Below are 19,132 nucleotides of genomic sequence, written 5' to 3' on the forward strand. Positions count from 1 at the left end.
TCTCTTTCTGGCTTGCAGATGGCTGCCTTTTTTTTTTTGAAATAGAGTCTCACTTTGTCTCCCTCGGTAGAGTGCTATGATGTCATAGCTCACAGCAACCTCAGACTCTAGGGCTCAAGCGATCCTCTTGCTTCAGCCTCCCAGGTAGCTAAGACTACAGGCAACTACCATAATGTCCAGCTATTTTTAGAGACAGGGTCTTGCTTTTGCTCAGGCTGGTCTCAAACTCCTAAGCTCAAACAATCCACCTGCCTCTGCCTCCCAGAATGCTGGGATTACAGGCGTGAGCCACCCGCCCAACCCTAGATGGCTGCCTTTTTGCATGTGTCCCTTGGTGGAGAGAGAGAGAGAAAATAGTCTCTCTGGTGTCTCTTCTTACAAGGACACAACTCCCATCACGACAGCCTCACCCCCACGACTTCATCTAAACCTAACTACCTCCAAAAAGCCCCATCTTAAATAGCATCACACTGGGAATCAACACAGGAATTTAGGGGGCAGTAGTCTAGGAAGAAAATGCTGAAGTTAGTAAATGTGCCCCGGGCTTATTGCCATGCTGTGGTAACATACAAATTACCTTACCTTCCAAGAATCTGTCATGGATGGGTACAAATATCACAGGAGCACAAGGACCATGGGGATAGGACAAACCTGCTTTTAAAAAGCAATCCTGCCTCTGGAAAGCTCCTCAGTGCATCCTTACTTACTTGAAAGCAGGGTTTGTTACCTCCTAATCGTCCCCACTTTAGGGTTGCCGTAGAAGGGACTTCTGCAGATTCTTCAGTGCAGAAGTGATGCAGGAGCCCAGGCTTGGGGTATAAGTAGACTGAGGTTTAAGTTTGGGCTCTGCCACTTAACAGCTGTGTGATGGTGGAAAATCATATGACCTACATGACCATCCCTCTTCAAAATGTGAGGGTAGGTGTGCGGGGCATGATTGTGAGTAAGAGACTCCCAGCAAAGGGGAGAGCCCGACAGGGATGACTTATCAGGCACGGACAGCACCAGCAACTGTTGACTAGACTATACCTAAGCTCTACACAGATGCCGGAGCCTGTCCCTTACTACTGTTCCATTTCATCATGCCACATGTCACAAAAGGACTCGCTTGAAACAAAAATGACTCTAAAGTATTACCGACACCCATCTGCTCATCATATTCAGGAAAAACTAGGTCAGAGGTTTGCTAATGCTTTTTCTTATTGCCTGAGGCCTTGAAATGGCCAAGACTTGGTTGTCAGAATGATGCTTTTAGAGACTAATGGCATGTGCTTCCCTTCATTTTAGCTCTTTACTTCTGTGTTTGGAGTAGGGCTGAAGACCTCTGAGAAGTGGTTCAGGATGGGCTTCAGAACTCTGAGTAAAATAAGGTCGGACAAAAGCCTGACATTTACACGAATGCAGCAAGCAGGTAAACAGTGTCTCCTAAAAGTCGTGTTTGGTAGAGGTCAGTCAGATTGTGGTAGAGACTTACCTCAGAAATATTGTGACTCCAACCTGGGGGCACTGGGACACTTTTTTGGCATCTCTTGATGCATGAATCCAAATCCTGGCTCTAGCACTTTCCAGCAATGTGATCTTGAGCAAGCTAGTTAAAAATCTATGAGCCTTAGTTACCTCATCTCTGAAAGGGAGATAACATTGGCACTTAACTGGGGAATAAATAAATCAGACAATGCAGGCAAAACCCGTACCTGGAGTCGGGCACAGGCACAGGCACACACTCTTCACGGCAGCTGCCATGACTCCTTTCCCCAGACGTCAGGCCAGGCTGCACCCCTGCTCCTGTTCTCACTGGTCCCAACATTGAGTCCCTGGGTAAGGGCTGTGGGTAAGGAGCCAAGGACAGAAGGGCACATTGGTGTGGAGGATTGGGAATAAAGAAAACCTGGACAAACCAGAGTTGTTGCCTGGTACAAATGTGAACATGCTTTAGAAACTGAAAATCACCAGGAACATAGAAGGGAAATGGTGGAAATCTAGACACAGAGTTGATCTACCCAACAGGACTCCTGAGTCTGACATAGGAAGACTGCGGTGACACATGAGAACTGCCGTCTCCCATCTGAAAGCCCGGAAGAGCCTTCCAGTGGCTGACAGTGGCGTGGTCACTTCCATTTGTGGAAGGTGCCAGTAAATTTAAAAAAAAAATGAAGAAATGCCAATACAGGGTCAAAAAACTGTGGGTGTTTTAAATGCTAGTTTTAATATGCATAGAAACACACTTGTGACTCAAAAGGGAGCCACAGCCACAGTCCCCAGCACTATGTCTTCTCGAGTCACAGAATGCAGTTATGTCATCAAAATTTTTATTGATGTGAAAGTAAGGGAGTCTTATACTAGAGGAGACCAAAAAAAAAAAAAAAAAAGAAAGAAAGAAAGAAAGGAAGTGAACAGCTACATTCTGTTAAAGAGATAATGTAAAAAAAAAAAGAAAAAAAGATTAAAACAAAACAAGCAATGGTAGAGGAATAAAGTCAAATCAAATCTTAGCGGGTCCTATAAATGACATCATAGAAGACCCCTACTCATCTTTTATAAAGTTACTAATTTCTGAGAGGTTGCTAATAAGCTTTTATATGATGCCACATAGGAAATAGGAAAGCCTAGGATGAAAATACCCAATATTTGTATTCTGGGCTCCTAAAAGTGCACATTTGATAGGCATGATTGATGCCAGTTCTAGAGAAGCCATTAAAAAGAAAATATACATAAGTATTAGACATAAGTAGCAAGTTTGAATGGTTTGGAATGTTAGTAAAGACTTTCAGTGCTTATTGAGAAATTGGGTGGCAATGTAGGGTTTCGTTTAGATGAAACCCTTACCAAATGGTGTCAGGTTTTCTCAGGATCTAAGGAGCTTCCAATTCCCTAGCTTTGTAAATTGATTTTTCCTCTTCCCATTTCTTCCAACCCAGTGAATGAAGCAGCCACTTGTCAATCAGAGTTGCCATCACACTGTTTAATGCTACTAGTTGTTCTACGTAGAAATTGAGGCATGCCCTCCCATCACTTAGAACTCCCCAAAATTGCATCCTTTGGAGCAGCACCACAGTGAGTGGAATTGCCAGTGGGAATAGCTTATGATACTATAAAAAATAAGCTAATTGAACACATAAAGTATGTTTTATGCTGAAAGTGATTCACTGGTCAGATCTAAAACCTGGCTCAGTTTTGCTTCTATCTGCACTTGATGGCAGTTCCCTGAGGCTTGAGCATTCACAGGCCACATTTGCCCTGAAAACTCTTTCTCTGAAATACAGCAGCACACATTTAACATTATGTAATAAGTTAACTGCCCTGCCATACCAAAAAGGAAAGCCAATTAAATTACTTCCATGGATGTCAACAAATTATCACAGGATTTCCATGTTCTTTCTTGATATCTATACATCAAGGGTCCTCAAACTACCGCCCATGGGCCACATGAGGCGGTGTGATTGTATTTGTTCCCGTTTTGTTTTTTTACTTCAAAATAAGATATGTGCAGTGTGCATAGGAATTTGTTCATAGTTTTTTTTTAAACTATAGTCCGGCCCTCCAACGGTCTGAGGGACAGTGAACTGACCCCCTGTTTAAAAAGTTTGAGGACCCCTGCTGTACATGTTCTTAAAGAAAGAGCTACTAATTATGACTTTTGGATGACATACATCACTAAAGAAGCACAGGTTTTTGTGGTTGCTCAACATACAGTTATTAGTGAGTTGTACTTTGAATATTAGTGAGTTGTACTTTGAATATCAGTCATAATGGCAATTTCTGTATCATAGCCTAACAGAACATTGTTTACTCTGCCATGCCCCCCATGGCCGTGCTGCAATAATTTTTTTAAATGTGGCTTTAAAAAAAAGGGATAAATTATCAGCATTGAAATGAAAAAAGCAGTGTTCCACAAGTAGCTTGGTTTGGTATTTGACACAGTTTACAGGTATATCAGTATGAATATCAGCTTCTTTTGGTCCTGCCAACGTGTTTCTGTGACCATCCCCATTCAGCAATAACAATGGAAGTTTGAATTTAAGAACTTTGTGAACAGGACGCTTGAGCTTGATGGCCTTCCTGCAGCCTCCCTCCTGCAATCTCGGGGGAAGAACAAGGCCCGGTAGATTTCCTCTGCATCATTTCAGAGGGCCAGTAGTGGATGAAGATGCAAGGAAGTAGACTTACACCAATCCAAAGAAAACACAGCTCAAATAGTTTACAGTTAGGAAACAGGCTACCTCTGGAGGCGTCAGAGGTCCCCATTATCAGATTCAAGCACAGTCTGAACGGCCTCCTCTTCGGCATCCTAGTTAGGAAAGAAATGCCTGTATTTAAGCCTAATTAGATGTCCCTCCAGCTCTGTGAATGTCCCGCTCAGATCGTCTCCCTGCCAGTACTTCACCCCAGTGCTTGGAGATAAACCTCCCTTCTCCTTTGCCTCTCCCTGCCCGCCTACCTCCCTCCACGCCCCTCTTAGAGAATAATCAGGTCATCAGCTCCTCATCATGAGACTCAGAACTTGCCTGAATTCATGGCAAAGAAGCAGTAAGCCAAACACCGAGGACGTTTTCCACCTTGCTTCAGACATAATCTTCCTGTTCTTTTTTATCCTCTGCCTGTTCTTACTTTTATTTTTAAATTGTTATATCATCTTCCAACCATATTACCTTCACATCCCAAATCTCCTTAGGCATAACTTTTTTTAAAAGATAGTAGGGCATAGGTCAGGTCTGAACAATTTGGATTCCAAAGGGCTATGAAATATTGTTTCCTTCTTAGGAACTTGTAAGCCTCTTCATTTGAAGGCAGAGAGCCATTGTTACTGTACAAAATTCACAACCAAATGAGCCACACGCGTTACCATTATCTCTATGGAAACGGAGTTTGGCATTCCCGCCTGTGCCTTGGTAGCTGTGTTTGGGGGCAGAATCCCCTCCCACTGAGGGCTGGTTCGTTTCACACATGTGTCACTCTCTCCATTGACCTATCACATGGCCTCTCAGGATTCCTCTATTATGAAGACCTTGTCAGCTGTGTGACCAGGGCAGAAGCAGAGGCCGTCAGCGTGCTGGTTAAGGAGGCCATCTGGGCATTTCTTCCGGATGCCTTCGTCACCATGACAGGAGGTTTCCGGAGGTAAATAACTGGGGCTGCTTTGCCTTCCCTGCTCTAACACCTTCAGTGAGTCCACATCACGGGCAGGCTCTGAAATGGCACCAAAGACCTTTCGTGACCTGATGCCAGCTTCTGTCTGCAGCTTTGTCTCCTGCTCCTCACGCTGCATTTCCATTGGGATGGCTTGTCATTTCCTACGCATACGGAGCTATTTCTTGCTTTTTATGCCCAGTCAGACTTTCTGTTTGGGCTACCATTTCTCAACTTGTCACCTGGCTGACTTCTCATCCTTTAAGACAATTTAGATGCCGCCTCCTCTGGAAAGCCCCCCTTGGTTAGGGACCTCTCTTCAGTGCTCCCTGGACAACTGCCACGACCCTTTTGCACAGAGTTACAGGGATTTGCTCCTATATGTGCTTTTCGATGTTAGTTCTCTGCAATACCAGTGTAAGATGCCTGGAGCCAAGTAGGTGCTCAAGGAATCTTGGTTGGCTCAATGAATGAATCAGTGAGTGAAGTCTTCACAGAATGTGTGCAGTTGTTGGATATTAAGCCCCCATTTCAGAAAGGAATTCTTTCCGTCCCATGACCTCCTCCTCCCAGCCTCCTGGCCCTCTTGCCTGGTAGCTGTTGGCCATTCTGACAAGCTAAGTTTGGGGCAAGGGAGAAAGGAGGAGGAGGTCAAATCTAAGAAAATGTCCTTAATCTGTACGGCATTTCCAAGAGTGCTGTTTTGTGATATGTGAATACAGTTCTTGGTTTTCTTGTTGTCATGTCTGTCTCCCCATGTCTGTGTGTCTGTATGTGAGTGCATGTAGTGTGTGTAGAAGAAATATTCCTTTGTTATTTTGTGCCCACACGTACGTAATTACATACATACATGTATTACATATGACTTTTTCCTATGACATAAATTTATCTTGCAAGAAACAGAATTGTGTAACTAAGAATATGTTGTTTAAAAAAAAGTCATGAGCGTTTTGTGTTGCAAACTTTAAACACAGGGCATAGAAACAAAGGTAATTTTTCAAGACCAAGGGCTAAAAGTCGAATCAATTCCCATTGCTTTTTATATTAGGGGTAAGAAGATTGGGCACGATGTTGATTTTTTAATTACCAGCCCAGAATCAACAGAGGAAGAAGAGCAACAACTTTTACATAAAGTAATGGACTTATGGGAAAAGAAGGTAAGAAGAAAGATCAAAAACAGATGCTGGTCGGGCGGTGCCTGTGGCTCACAGGAGTAGGGCACTGGCCCCACATACCGGAGGTGGCAGGTTCAAACCTGGCCCTGGCCAAAAACTGCAAAAAAATAAAAATAAAAAAAAAATAGATGCTTGTACACTCAAGCATTATAGTGTATTAACACTATTGAATTTTGCACATCATACCTTGTGATTGTGTAATGGTCATCTAATCAAATCTCAGTTATTTGCCGCAGCTTCTACATAGCCATAGGAACAGCAATGAAACTTACGTGCTGTGGGTCCTGGAAAGCATTTTATGAATATGTACCATATCTTGTTTATTTATACTTACCCTATCACCAAAGGGTCCCAGCATGGCTGTGCATTTGTGTTTGACAAGCAGAGGCATGAAAGCTCCCAAACAAAATGAAGAACATGCGCCAGGGGAGTGCTAGGAAAGCTGCAGGCTTGGGGGAAGGGGCAGGACTGCGTAGACCGGGACAAAATCAGTCTGAGAGGTGTCGCTAGGGCCTTGAACTCTCTACTGGTCAATCACCAATTTGACTTTATGCTGAGATAGGAATATGGAAACTAACATGGCAAGCTGAGCCCAGCAGAGGTCATGGCTTAGAAGTCCCCACCCATTGAGGAGATCAGACTTGAGACAAGCCCAGTGGAAGAAGCTAAGCTAAACTAACTAACTCTACAGACACAGCCACATGAGGCCCCTGGTTCCTGTTCAGCTCTAGTGAGAGTCCCACTTCCCAGGGAGACCCCTTTCCTAGGGACCTGTAGGCCTGGGTGGGCTGAGGAGGTGGGCTGATATTTCTCCAGCACAGTGTCATCCTTCCTGAGCAGTCAGCATTTGAGAGTTCGATATATATTTTTTCTCGGCCTTTTGGCTAAGATCAAGTGAGAGTTCAATATAACAGGCCAAGCCAGGAGAAGGCAGGGCAAGGAAGAGTCAGCAAACTGTCCCCACTGCTCTGCTCATGTGGGAAAGATAAAAGATTCTCATTGACCGGCAAAGGAGCACAACCCATGGACCCTGCTAGCCCAGGCCTGGGTGGAGAGTGGGCTGCCTTGGCTTCCCACTTGGAGGCCTCTGCAAGGATGGACCTATTTGACCTTGGCTTATAGGCAGCCCTGTCCCCACATGGAGACCATTCAAGATGGAGATGGAGTAGGGAGATGGCTACAGGAAACCCCTTTCCATGGTCTTTCCCACTTTCAAGGCGTTTATACTGACTGCTGGTCCTCACTGATGGGCATTTCGCATGCAGGCATACAGTGGACTTAATTTCAGCACATGGCTTTTAGATTTGGGATTTTAAAAACACAGGCCTGACATTCTGGCTATATGGTTTGGGCTAGGTTACTTAATCTTCCCAAGTTTCACTTTCCTCTTCTGTAAAGCAGGGATAGCAAGCCTCTCTTATTCATTAAAGAGGATGGGTAAAGGAGAGAATTAGGTAAAGCACTTGGCACAATGCCTGATGAATGGGACGGCCTAACCCATGGTGACTGTTATCATCATCTCATGCACAATCAGTTACTGGGCTTTGCCTGAAAGCCAGGCCCTGGGACACGTAGGGGAACCCAAGAGTGATCAGGAGCAGCCCCTCCCTCCCACTCTGGCCAACACTGACCAGTGGGAGAAGCTGTGAGGCATTTGGTGTCCTAGCCCTGACCAGACCTCCAAACCTCCAGCCCTGCCCTCAAGATCAGCACATGAATTCTTCATATTTAGCTTCCACCTTTACCTCACTCCTGTGTCCTGCCAGCCTTATCAAAAACTGCACTGTCCAGATTATAAAGATTGTATTCTATACAGGCACACACAGGTGCAAACTCACACAGCATGCACAACACAAACAGTCAGTGTTCTAAAACATTACGTGGCCCTTTGGGAGGCTGGAACAGGTGGATTGCTTGAGCTCAGGAGTTCAAGACCAGCCTGAGCAAGAGCAAGACCCCCAGCTCTAAAACTAGCCAGGCGTTGTGGCAGGCACCTATAGTCCCAGCTACTGAGCAGGCTGAGGCAAGAGGATGGCTTGACCCCAAGAATTTGAGGTTGCTGTGAGAAAACACAAGTACTATGTGGAGCCTGGTGAACACCAGTGGGTATCAGTTTGAGTCACCCATTAGCTAAATCTAAATGTGAACCTTGTAGGAAATCCCTTGGTCAGGAATAGGAAAAAGGGAAGAAAAGATCTTGGAAATAGTGACCTCGAGGGAGGGCTGCCAGAGACTGTATTAGCCTGAGTCCTTACTGGCCACTGGTAGTTCAACCCAAAAAGAGGAGATTAAATGATGCTGGTTTGGGGGTTCACACCTGGTGGGTGGGACTTTGGGCATGAGGCCCTTAACTGTTCCGTGTGGTCACATCTCCAGTTCATGAAGCTGCTGAGAGATCCAAGGTATTGACAAACATTACAGAGTAAAGACTATGTTCACCTTGAGAAACTGACTTGACTTTGAGTGGGGGAACCGAGAGTCTTCCATGAAGGAGTTGGAGGGGGCTGAACACAAAGGGCAGGGTGGGGATCCAGGCTGGAGAGCCTCACGCTCAGCCTGGCAATGCTCCCTGTCCGGCTGGCAGAGCCTGAGACTAAATGAGGATGGAGCCTTCTTCTCGTGGGAGGTGCAGGTGCTCACCTCCTGCTCCACCTTCTCTTCCTCTCTCATTTACCTTGAGAACTGGCTGCTCTGTCATCTGAGGAGAGAGGGAAGGAGCAGGGAAATATCTCCTCCTAGCCAGGAGTCTCTGTGGTTTCCAGCAGGAAAAATGAAAAAACATGCTGGTGTGAATAGTCAACCAATGAGGCATTGATGGGGAAGTCAGAGCCTGACCCTGATGTTTCAAAGAAGTCACCTAAAGGGAAAGGAAAGAAACTGCAGAAAATAGAGATAGTCAGTGAATAGCTGAGGCTCGAGACCCAGAGGTGACACAAGGGCTTAGGTGCATGTTTGGTAACGGTCCCCTGCTGCAAACAAACCTTCTGATATGCAGACAGGAGCATTATAAAGAAAAGAGGTTTATTTGGTTCATGTTTCTATCAGCTGTACCACAAGCAGAGGGCCAGCTCTGCCTCTCAGGCTCAGGCTGCTTCTGCTCATGATGCAGGGCAAGGCTGAGCAGGCAAATGCAGAAATTACACGGCCAGAAAGGAAGCGAGAAAGTGGGCAGGGGTGGGGGACGTGCCAGACTCTTCAGAGTGAGAACTCACTCAGTACTATGGAGATAGCACCAAGCCATTCATGAGAGATCCTCCCCCATGACCTAGACACCTCCCACCGGTGTCAGGGTCAGAGTCAATTTCAACATAAGGTTTATGGGAACAAACATGCAAACTATAGAAGACACTAACTCAAAGCAGCCCCCCAAGAAACAGCATGGCTTTATTTATAGTGAGTTTGTTTTTAAAGGGCTGAAGAGAGCCCCCGCACTGGTTGGGGTTCAGAAGTGGGGAGGGGTATTCTCTTGCAGTTTTGTCATTAAGCCTCTCTAATCACTACATTCCTTTTCTGCAGAGAAAGGACAATGCAGCCACTTCCTTAGCTCCCTCTTCTGGTGTTCCAGGTGGGCTTGTCATACAAGGACACACTCACAGCGCCACATTCTGCTGAAATCCATGATTTCATTAACAACCCAATATAAGATCTCAGCTCCTCTCCAGCAGGGCCTCTTCCTGACATTGTTCTGGTTCTTTTCAGGGATTACTTTTATACTGTGACCTTGTGGAGTCAACATTTGAAAAGCTCAAGTTGCCTAGCAGAAAGGTTGATGCCTTGGATCATTTTCAAAAATGTTTTCTGATTTTAAAATTGCACCATCAGAGAGTGGTAGACAGTGAGCAGTCCAGCCAGCAGGAAGGAAAGACCTGGAAGGCCATCCGTGTGGACTTAGTCGTGTGCCCCTATGAGCGCCATGCCTACGCTCTGTTGGGATGGACTGGCTCCCGGGTAAGTGCTATGTGGATCCATGGGACAATGTTGGCTTTCTCAAAACATGGGTTGGTCTAGCTGGGCCCAGGGGAGAGACAATGGCAGCAGGAGTTGGGGGACAAAGGCCAGGGGACAAGACAGTGCCCGGAAACCTCTAAATCAGGATGTTCTACCTGCACACAGTCAAGTGAGACAGGTTAACTTATTCTCAGAGTGTAATCCCCACGCCAGTAGCAGCAGCCTTCCATCCCAGACTTATGGAATCAGAAACTCTGGGGATGGATCCCAGAAATTCAGGTCTGAAAGAAAACCTCCAGGTGTTTCTGATGCTGCTCAAGTGTGAGAACCACTGAAGCGGAGAAACCAGCAAGGTAGTTAAGAGAGGAAATGATACAGTGAAGAGACAACTCACAGATTAGGAACAAATGCCGTATCAGATAAGGGGCTATCATCCAGTATATACAAGGAATCCAAACTACTCAATAAAAAGGAAACAAATAATCCTATTTAAAAATGGGCAAAGAACTTGAATGGACATTTCTCAAACAAAGACATACAAATGACCAACAGATATATGAAAAAATGCTTAACGTCTCTAATCATCAGAGAAATGCAAATTAAAACCACAAAAGACATTACCTTAGATCTCTTAGATCAGCTATTATTTAGATAGAAGATCATAAGTGTTGGTAAGGATGTGGAGAAAAGGGAACCCTGATACACTGTTGGTGGTATTAGAAATCAGTACAGCCATTTTAGAAAACAGCATGGAACCACCATAGTATCAATCATTCCCACCTCTGGGTTCGTGCTCAAAGAAATTGGAATCGGTATGCCAAAGAGACGTCTATACTGTCATGTTCACTGCAGCGTTAGTCACAATAGCTAAAATATGGAAACAACAGAAGCTCCCACTGCCCCAGCTCACTCCTAGCCTCTCCAGTTGCCCCCAACAGTGTGAACAGCCAGGGAGGGGAGGAGAGTGGCCCATACGTGCAGGATAGGGAGGTGGTGGCTTACCAGGACTCTCGTACCTTCACAGAGCTGCAGCTACCACTCCCAGAAATGGCTTCGTCCAGATTCTTCCACAGCCCTGGCTCCCTCTCTGCCCTGTTATAAAGGATGTAATGGTTATGAAGTGTGTCTGCACACCCAGCCCCTGCTCACTTTCCTATACTAGGAATTTTTTCTCACCACTAGAGGGCATAATTATTCTAGGCTTACTCTCCAATCCTACACAGGAAAGGACAAAATTTCTAGATCTATCCTTCTCTCAGGAAAATTAGCCTCAGTGACGTTATTGGCGATAACTGAGATCATCAGTTTGACGGACTCTCAGCATGAGAGGATATTAATGCCAGAGGGGACCTTAGGCACTTCTCCATCCTTTCGTTTCACCAACCATAATTCAGAAAGTGTGGGTGACTTGCCAATCAAGAGATGCACAGCCAGGTGGGGACAAAAAACAGGCTGGAATGGGTTCCCTGACTCCTCCTATTTTATTTTTTAGGCCAAGCATGGTGGTTCACACCTGTAATCCTAATACTCTTGGAGGCCAAGGAGGGAGGATTGTTTCAGCTCAGCAGACCAGCCTGAGCAAGAGCGAGGCTCTGTCTCTACTAAAAACAGAAAGTGTAGCCAAGACGTTGTGGTGCATGCCTAGCTACTTGAGAGGCAGAGGCAGAAGGATTGCTTGAACCCAGGAGTTTGTCAGCTGTAGGTTAGGCTGACTCTGTAGCACTCTAGCCTGGGTGACTGAGTGAGACTCTGTCTTGAAAAAACAAAAACAAACAAAAAACCCCACCAAACTATTATTTATCCAGCATTTACTCTGAACCAGGTGTGATTCTGGACAAAATTTTCACACTGCCTAGTTATTCATTCAACAAACATTTGCCGTACATTTTCTATATGCCAGGCACTATTTGAGGGAATAGAGGCATGGGCAAAACAAATTACATTTTTGTTCTTGTGAAGGCTACATTCCAGTGTAAGAAGAAAGCTTGGCCCCAGGGAGAAAATCACTTTGAGAATGCTTATTGGAGATATTCACTAGAGGGACTTAGATGTCTTTAAAGATCTACTGCTGAAGATATTCTAGACTTGATTGTAATTCATTTTAATTACCTCTTCTTCAGCAGTTTGAGAGAGATCTGCGGCGCTATGCCACCCATGAGCGGAAGATGATGCTGGATAACCACGGTTTATGGGACAAGACCAAGGTAAAGTTTTCTTTCTGGAATGGGCTACTTTGAGCCTCATCCCCACGGCTGGGTTCCTAAGTACTCTTCCTTAACTTATTTGAGTGTCTCAGGACACTTCCCTTTGCTAGGAGTGTCTTATTCCCAGCTGATTAAAGTTGAGGGCACCTAGAACCATCCCCACAGCTTAAGGTCCCCACCTGGCCCTAAATGTACCTCAGGAGCTTTTGGATCAAAGATGATGAGCAAATTGTGCCTCCAAAACTAGTCCAGTCATGAACATTACTTAAGTTTGGTTTATTCCTGGTGTTTGAATGATTAACTCCAAAGAAAACCAGAGATTCCCCACCCTCTGTGAGTCACATATACCATGTGAGTATCTGTCAAATTCAAGGGGCAGCAGCATGCTGAGTGACCACGTGGGTCATTAATGAGAGTCTCCTGCAAGAAAGGGAGCAAGCAATGAGCAGTCAGCCAACCTCACTCAGCAGCTGTGTGACCCATTTACCATGCCCGCCTTGCTGTGGTCATGATCCAGTTCATGCCTTGGCAAAGTAGCTACTGTGGGAACAATGAAGAGTTAAATATTCAATTGTTAAATCCACAAGTGCTAAGGGCCACTGTTCTTACAGTGGTCAAGAACACCAAAATAGACTCTGAAGGAGAAGATTCAAAATAACTAAAAGTAAAGTTCCTTTCTCTTCAGGAGCTTATGGTCTAAATGAGGTATATTACAGGTGTCAGAAATCAAACCCAAAATGGCATAGGCAAAAAAAAAAAAAAAAAGGAATTTGGGTAATATACTGCAGCATCCCAGGGTAATGTGGCTTCAGGTGCAGCTGCATCCAGGTGCTCAGGGAGCCTCCCTCAGTACTTTTTTTTTTTTATTCTCAGGCAAATTTTATGATAAGTCCCATTCTCCCAGTTACTCCAGCAAAGAAGAGCCTCTTTCCTAACGGTTCCAGCAAGAATCCTTGCTGATACCTATGGACTGGGCCTGGATCATGTGCCCATCCCCACACTCATTACTGTAGTTCTGATTGGCCAGGCCTGGGTCATGTGCTCCTCCTAGGAGGCGGGAGCAGCTCCACCTGACACTCATGGACTTAGAGACGCTGCTCACAGAAGAGGGGGCTGTGGATGCCAGCAGGAAAGTCTCAGATGCTGAGCATGTGAGTGGAGACAGAGTCACGTGATTCAACTAAGGAACACTTACAAATTGACACTTAATAAATAGTTGGATGTAAGTGAGAGCTTTTTACATGCCCAGCGCTGTGCTACATACGAGGAAGGATGGAGAGGAAGAAGTGGTTGGTCTTAAAGAGATCATGGGGTGGCCTGGTGGGGTCAGAGACAGGTGTGGAAGACTGGAGGAAAACCCAACACACTCAAGTATCCTCTAATTACCAGTAGTACATAATTCCAGCTGCACATGAAACTACTCGGAGTTTTGAAATAGGCTGATGACAAGTCCTCCCCTCAGGTTCTGATTTCACTGGACTGGAGTGTGGCTCAAGTGTCAATGTTTTTCTTTTTTTAAAACTCTTATCAGGTGGTTTTTGCTTGTTTGCAGGTAATTTTTGAGACAGAGTCTCACCATGTTGCGCTATGCTGGAGTGTCATAGCTCACAACAATCTCAAATTCCTAGGCTCAAATGATCCTTTTGCCTCAGCCTCCTGAATAGCTGGGACTACTGGCACCTGCCACAGCACCTGGGTAGTTTTTCTATTTGCAGTAGATACGGGGTCTCTCTCTTGCTCAGGCTGGTCTTGAATTCCTGAGTTGGCGTGATCCACCCACCTTGGCCTCCCAGAGTGGTAGGATTACAGGCGTGAGTCACCATGCTCAGCTTTATTAGATGGTTTTTAAAGGACAGCTGTGGTTAAGAGTTTTGACTCATAGAAAAATATCCAAATGCCCTTTGCTGAATGTGTAAGGCTGGTGTGACTTTACCTTAATTTAGTTAGTACCATATTCTAGGATGGGAAAATGCAAAAATTATGGAACTCATTTAAAATGACTTTTTATACTCTCCTGAGGGAATTATGTTTTGGCAGTAATTCATGCTGACAAGACAGTTTTACAAGTAATACTTTCATGGTGTCTACACTGAGGTGCTTAAGAAAGATAGCTGAATGCACATATTTCTTGTTATACTTTCAGAGGATATTTCTCAAAGCAGAAAGTGAAGAAGAAATTTTTGCACATCTGGGATTGGATTACATTGAACCATGGGAAAGAAATGCCTAGGAAAAAGTTGTCTACATTTTCACCCATTCTCTTCAAGTTAAATAAATTGTGCTTCATATTAGTAAAAGATGCCTTAGGAAAGTTCAAGATTCTTCAGGTCTTACTGAAATGTAGATTGCTACTAGAAATAAATAGCTTAATTACTAGTATATAGAGAACTTAAAAAAATTAATAGCTTTGAAAACATATCTCCTGGTAATGAGTTATGTTCTAATAGGCCATTAGTATGACTGCTGCATAAAATCATGATGTATTTTTTAACAGAAATGGTGTTATCATTGGTGGCTTATCCAGAGAAGCTAATCAAAGCCCACTTTGCCCACAGTGTAGCTAAACTACTGCATATCTCCAATAAAAATAGGAGGAAACAAGATGATTGAGTCTTTTCTTCACTCAAATATTGTAAAACATTTTTAAATATAAATGTAACTAAATGGAAGAAGAAAGAGTTTACGATTTGTCTTGAGGTAGACAAACAGATGTTTTTCATTATTATTTAAGAGTATTTCTTTTTTTAAGTCTTTTGTATACAGATCATAAATACATTTATGCCAATTTCAGTGTGTTGATTATTTGTACAAATTGGAGTGTTCACATTATACTAATCAGCATGGCTTTCACCTCATTTACCCAATTGTAGCATTAGGACATTTGTGTTCTACACATGACAGATCCAACTTGTACTTGCAATGTGCTCCATAGTTGTGCTCCCCCTACTATCCCCTACTATCCCTCCCACCCCTTCCCCATCCCTCTCCCTCCCCTTCCCTCCTTCATCATAGCCTAAAGTTGTGTTTCATTTTTCATATGCAAGTGTGAGTGATTATAAATTGGTTTCACAGCAGTGCTGAGTACATTGGATACTTTTTTTCCCATTCCTGACATACTTTGCTGAGAAGAATATTTTCCAGCTCCATCCATGTAAACATAAAGGAGGTAAAGTCTCCATTTCTTTTACTGCTGCATAGTATTCCATGGTATACATATACCACAATTTATTAATCCATTCATGGGTCGATGGACACTTGGGCTTCTTCCATGACTTGGCTATTATGAATTGAGCTGCAGTGAACAATCTGGTGCAAATATCTTTATTGCTGAATTTTTGGTCCTTTGGATATATACCTAGAAGAGGAATTGCAGGATTGAACGGCAGGTCTACATTTAGATCCTTGAGAGTTCTCCAAACTTCCTTCCTAAAGGAACATACTAGCTTGCATTTTAATCAGAAGATGCAGATTCCAAAGGAGGTTCAGGGGTCAGAGTAGGGGGACTGCTAATTCTTAACAGGCTCAGCTTAGCTCCAAGCCTGCCCCTCTCCGGCCACTACAGAGCTAGGTCCCTACGTACCCAGCACAGGGCCACATAAGAGATGTGTTCTCACTGCTTTCATTTGGAAGGAAGTGCAATTTCCTAAGCCACCAAAGAAATACCTCCCTATTTTTTCCATCTTGGAGCCTCTCTCTGGGTTTAGTGGTTCAATCTCCCTCAGGAAGATCTCTCTTGGCCTCTTCATCTCAGGAACCCATGGGAAGGGAGGTACCTCTGACCGAGATAGCCTTTGGAACCCACAGACTCCCCACCCATTCTTAACTCTCACTTTCTCCAGGAGGCCACAGACTATTGTTTGAAGGGACCTAACAGACCATCTGTTATAGCCTTTCTGATGTCCTCAGCTTACTAAACAGTTGAGAGGCCCATGACAACCCTCCTCTCTTCCAGCCCTTTTGGACAGAGGACATTGGTGGTCCAGGCCCCCATGAAGAAGGGTGATTCCTCTGGAATGTACAGGAATAGAGGCTCCTTGCCTTTCTGGGGTTGGAATCTGGAAGTATGGGTCATATCTGTTAGTACCGACAAAAATTCAGGAAACAAACCATCTCCAAACTCAGAATCTTAAAACCACACAAATCCACATGCTGGCTGGGGGTTTGGCTGATCTAGGCTGGGCTCTGTCCCTTATATTCCTGGGACCAGTGGGCTTATATGGGCATATCCTTCTTGTGGGGACAGCAAAGCCAGTACAAGCAAACTCAAGCGTGCAAACACTTTTCAAGACTCTTTCTGTGTCTATGGCCAAAGTATGTCACATATCTAAGCCTCCAGGAATGAGAATTGTGCCCTGTCCCAATGGGAAGGTATTGCAGAGTTACACGGTGAAGGGCAGAGATTCAGGAGGGTGTGAAGGGAAGGGGTCCATGGCTGCAAACTACTTCTAAAAGACAAATGTTTAGTTTCCTTTTCATTCTTTGCTCTTCCTATGAACTCTCCCACTTCATCCTGGTAGATCTCAGGGTATATTTGAAGCTGGCGAGAGGGGGGTTTCTGCTCAGCAGGGCACTGAGCTCTGGAGGCTGAGATGGTGGCAGGTGAGAATAAGGAGAGACAGGGAGTAGCTACAGAGGATATGTATCTGAGTTTGAGGACAAAGGAAGACCTCGAGATGTTCCTGTGTTGCCCAGGACAGCTAAAAGGCCATCTCCCCATCAACACCACATCCCAACTACGTGAATGACAAGTTTCAGGCATTCTGCTGAGGCTTTCACGGGCATTATCCCATTTAATCACCCCCAATAAGCCCTGAAGTGGGTAGGACATCTGATTTACTAATGAGAGAAATCTAGGGTCCCCTGAAGTTATGCTTCTTGCCCAAGATCAAGCTAATATGCAGAAAAGCCAGGATTTATTCTAAGTTCTAGTTTGACTGACTTCAAAGCCCATTATATTTTTCCCTGAGCAAGAATGTTTAGAAGGAGCCATTAGCTGTGTTCACTCAGTCTTTCAAAAGAGATATTGACAGGGTGATCATTCATCCTGGTTTGCCTGGGAAAGATCCAATTTATGCCTGATGTCTCTGCATAATTATGATAACACATCCTTTCCCTCTTAAAAATTTCTGATTTAGGGGATAAATTAAATGGTCACCATACTTATGAGCCCCTACAGTGTGCCAACCACTGTTCCTGGCACTGAGTACTCCAACAAAACTCCCTGTCTCTGCTCACAGGGAGTTTGAGTGGCTTCTTTGCTTGTTACCTCTTGGAAACCAAAGGCCACTCATCAGGGAGTCATACAGACCTTGCTGAGGAGGGGGAATTCCTGACAGACTTTCCCTGAGACTACAGGTCCCACACAGAATGGGTGGCTGGGATGAGGCACGGGGTGCCCTGAGATACTAGCTGGCCTGCCTAGGCCATGACACCTAGGAGGACACCAGAGCTGGGAGTCCCATTTTCAGGGAGCTTGACATGAGGGGAGTGGGAATGAGGAAACCTCTCCTGGTGTGTGGAGAGAAAGAGCCAAAGGATAGGCTGGTCTGGTTCCTGGTTGGCGGAAACTTTATAGGCGCCCAAGGTGGGGGTGGGGTGGGGAGGTCTAGTGCTTCCTCCCCATATCCCCAGGAGACTACAAGAGAGTGCCCTCTTTCCCCTGGGCAGGAGACAAATTCTGATGATTATTAGTTCATATCCAGGGTCCAAGGTCAGAGGAAAACATTGAGGAAGCCACTGAGGGAAGAAGAGAGGAGCAGTGGTGGCCATGTGGACGGGGACAGTCTCCAGTCAGAGCTGCACCTTGGGGTGATAGGCAGAGGATCCGGCTCTTGGGCTTGAGTATCGGACTGCACATCATGTCTCCTCAGCATCATGGTTTGACCAGCATTACCTAGATACCCCTGCTGGGATTATTTAGCAGAATGCTCTGGTGCTGGGGCCAGACAGTGTCTGGGAGTTTGGTACTTGATACCAATACATAACAGGCAAGAGTGGCCAAGCCCTCAGGAAGTGAGAACAATCATTCCAGTCCTGTTGGTGCCCAGGTCTTGAGAGCACCTGGCCCCAAGTCGGAAGCCAAGCAGCACCTCAGCCAAGGTGAGCAAAAGAGTGCAGAGGGATGCCTGAAGCAAACTCATCTGGACACCCAGTCAGGCTTAAAAAGAGAGAGGGACACGGATCTCATGACACCCAAGGACTGACAACAGAGCACAGATTGACACCCTGCAAACCACACCTTAGAAGAGCAGCAGGGACCAATCACTCCTGCTGAATGTCAGCTCAGCTTTGCCCTATAATCCCTGCATCTTCCAGTTCTATTTCTTTTTTCTTTTTCTTTTTGAGACAGAGTGTTGCTCTGTCACCTGAGTAGAGTGATACGGTGTCATAACTCACAGCAACCTCAAAGTCTTGAGCTCAAGTGATCGTCCTGCCACAGCAAACCAAGTAGCTGGGACTACAGGCACCCACCACAATGCCTAGTTAATTTTCCTATTTTTAATAGAGACGGGTCTTGCTCTTGCTCAGGCTGGTCTCAACCCTAAACCTAACCTTAACTAACTCCTGAACTCAAGCAGTCTACCTGTCTCAGTCTCCCAGAATGCCTAGTTCCATTTCTTGAGACAGAATCTGATGGGCCCTGCTCAAGAGCTACTCTAGGCCAAATGGTGATTGGTT

The 19,132-nt window shown here is 45.1% G+C and overlaps 1 protein-coding gene across 1 annotated transcript in view; it reads left to right on the forward strand.

Annotated features, from left to right (window-relative positions):
* The window catches only part of DNTT (DNA nucleotidylexotransferase), a 35,705-nt gene extending 19,248 nt beyond the window's left edge, over positions 1-16,457 (forward strand). The window contains exons 6-12 of the mRNA XM_053583508.1: positions 1,288-1,411; positions 4,986-5,118; positions 6,176-6,284; positions 10,002-10,250; positions 12,371-12,459; positions 13,506-13,605; positions 16,407-16,457. Of these exons, the coding sequence (XP_053439483.1) occupies positions 1,288-1,411; positions 4,986-5,118; positions 6,176-6,284; positions 10,002-10,250; positions 12,371-12,459; positions 13,506-13,605; positions 16,407-16,457 (855 nt within the window). The remainder of the gene's footprint in view (positions 1-1,287; positions 1,412-4,985; positions 5,119-6,175; positions 6,285-10,001; positions 10,251-12,370; positions 12,460-13,505; positions 13,606-16,406) is intronic.
* The last annotated feature ends 2,675 nt before the right edge of the window (positions 16,458-19,132 follow it).

The sequence above is a fragment of the Nycticebus coucang genome, chromosome 3 (assembly GCF_027406575.1).
Source record: "Nycticebus coucang isolate mNycCou1 chromosome 3, mNycCou1.pri, whole genome shotgun sequence".
Classification (NCBI taxonomy): domain Eukaryota; kingdom Metazoa; phylum Chordata; class Mammalia; order Primates; family Lorisidae; genus Nycticebus; species Nycticebus coucang.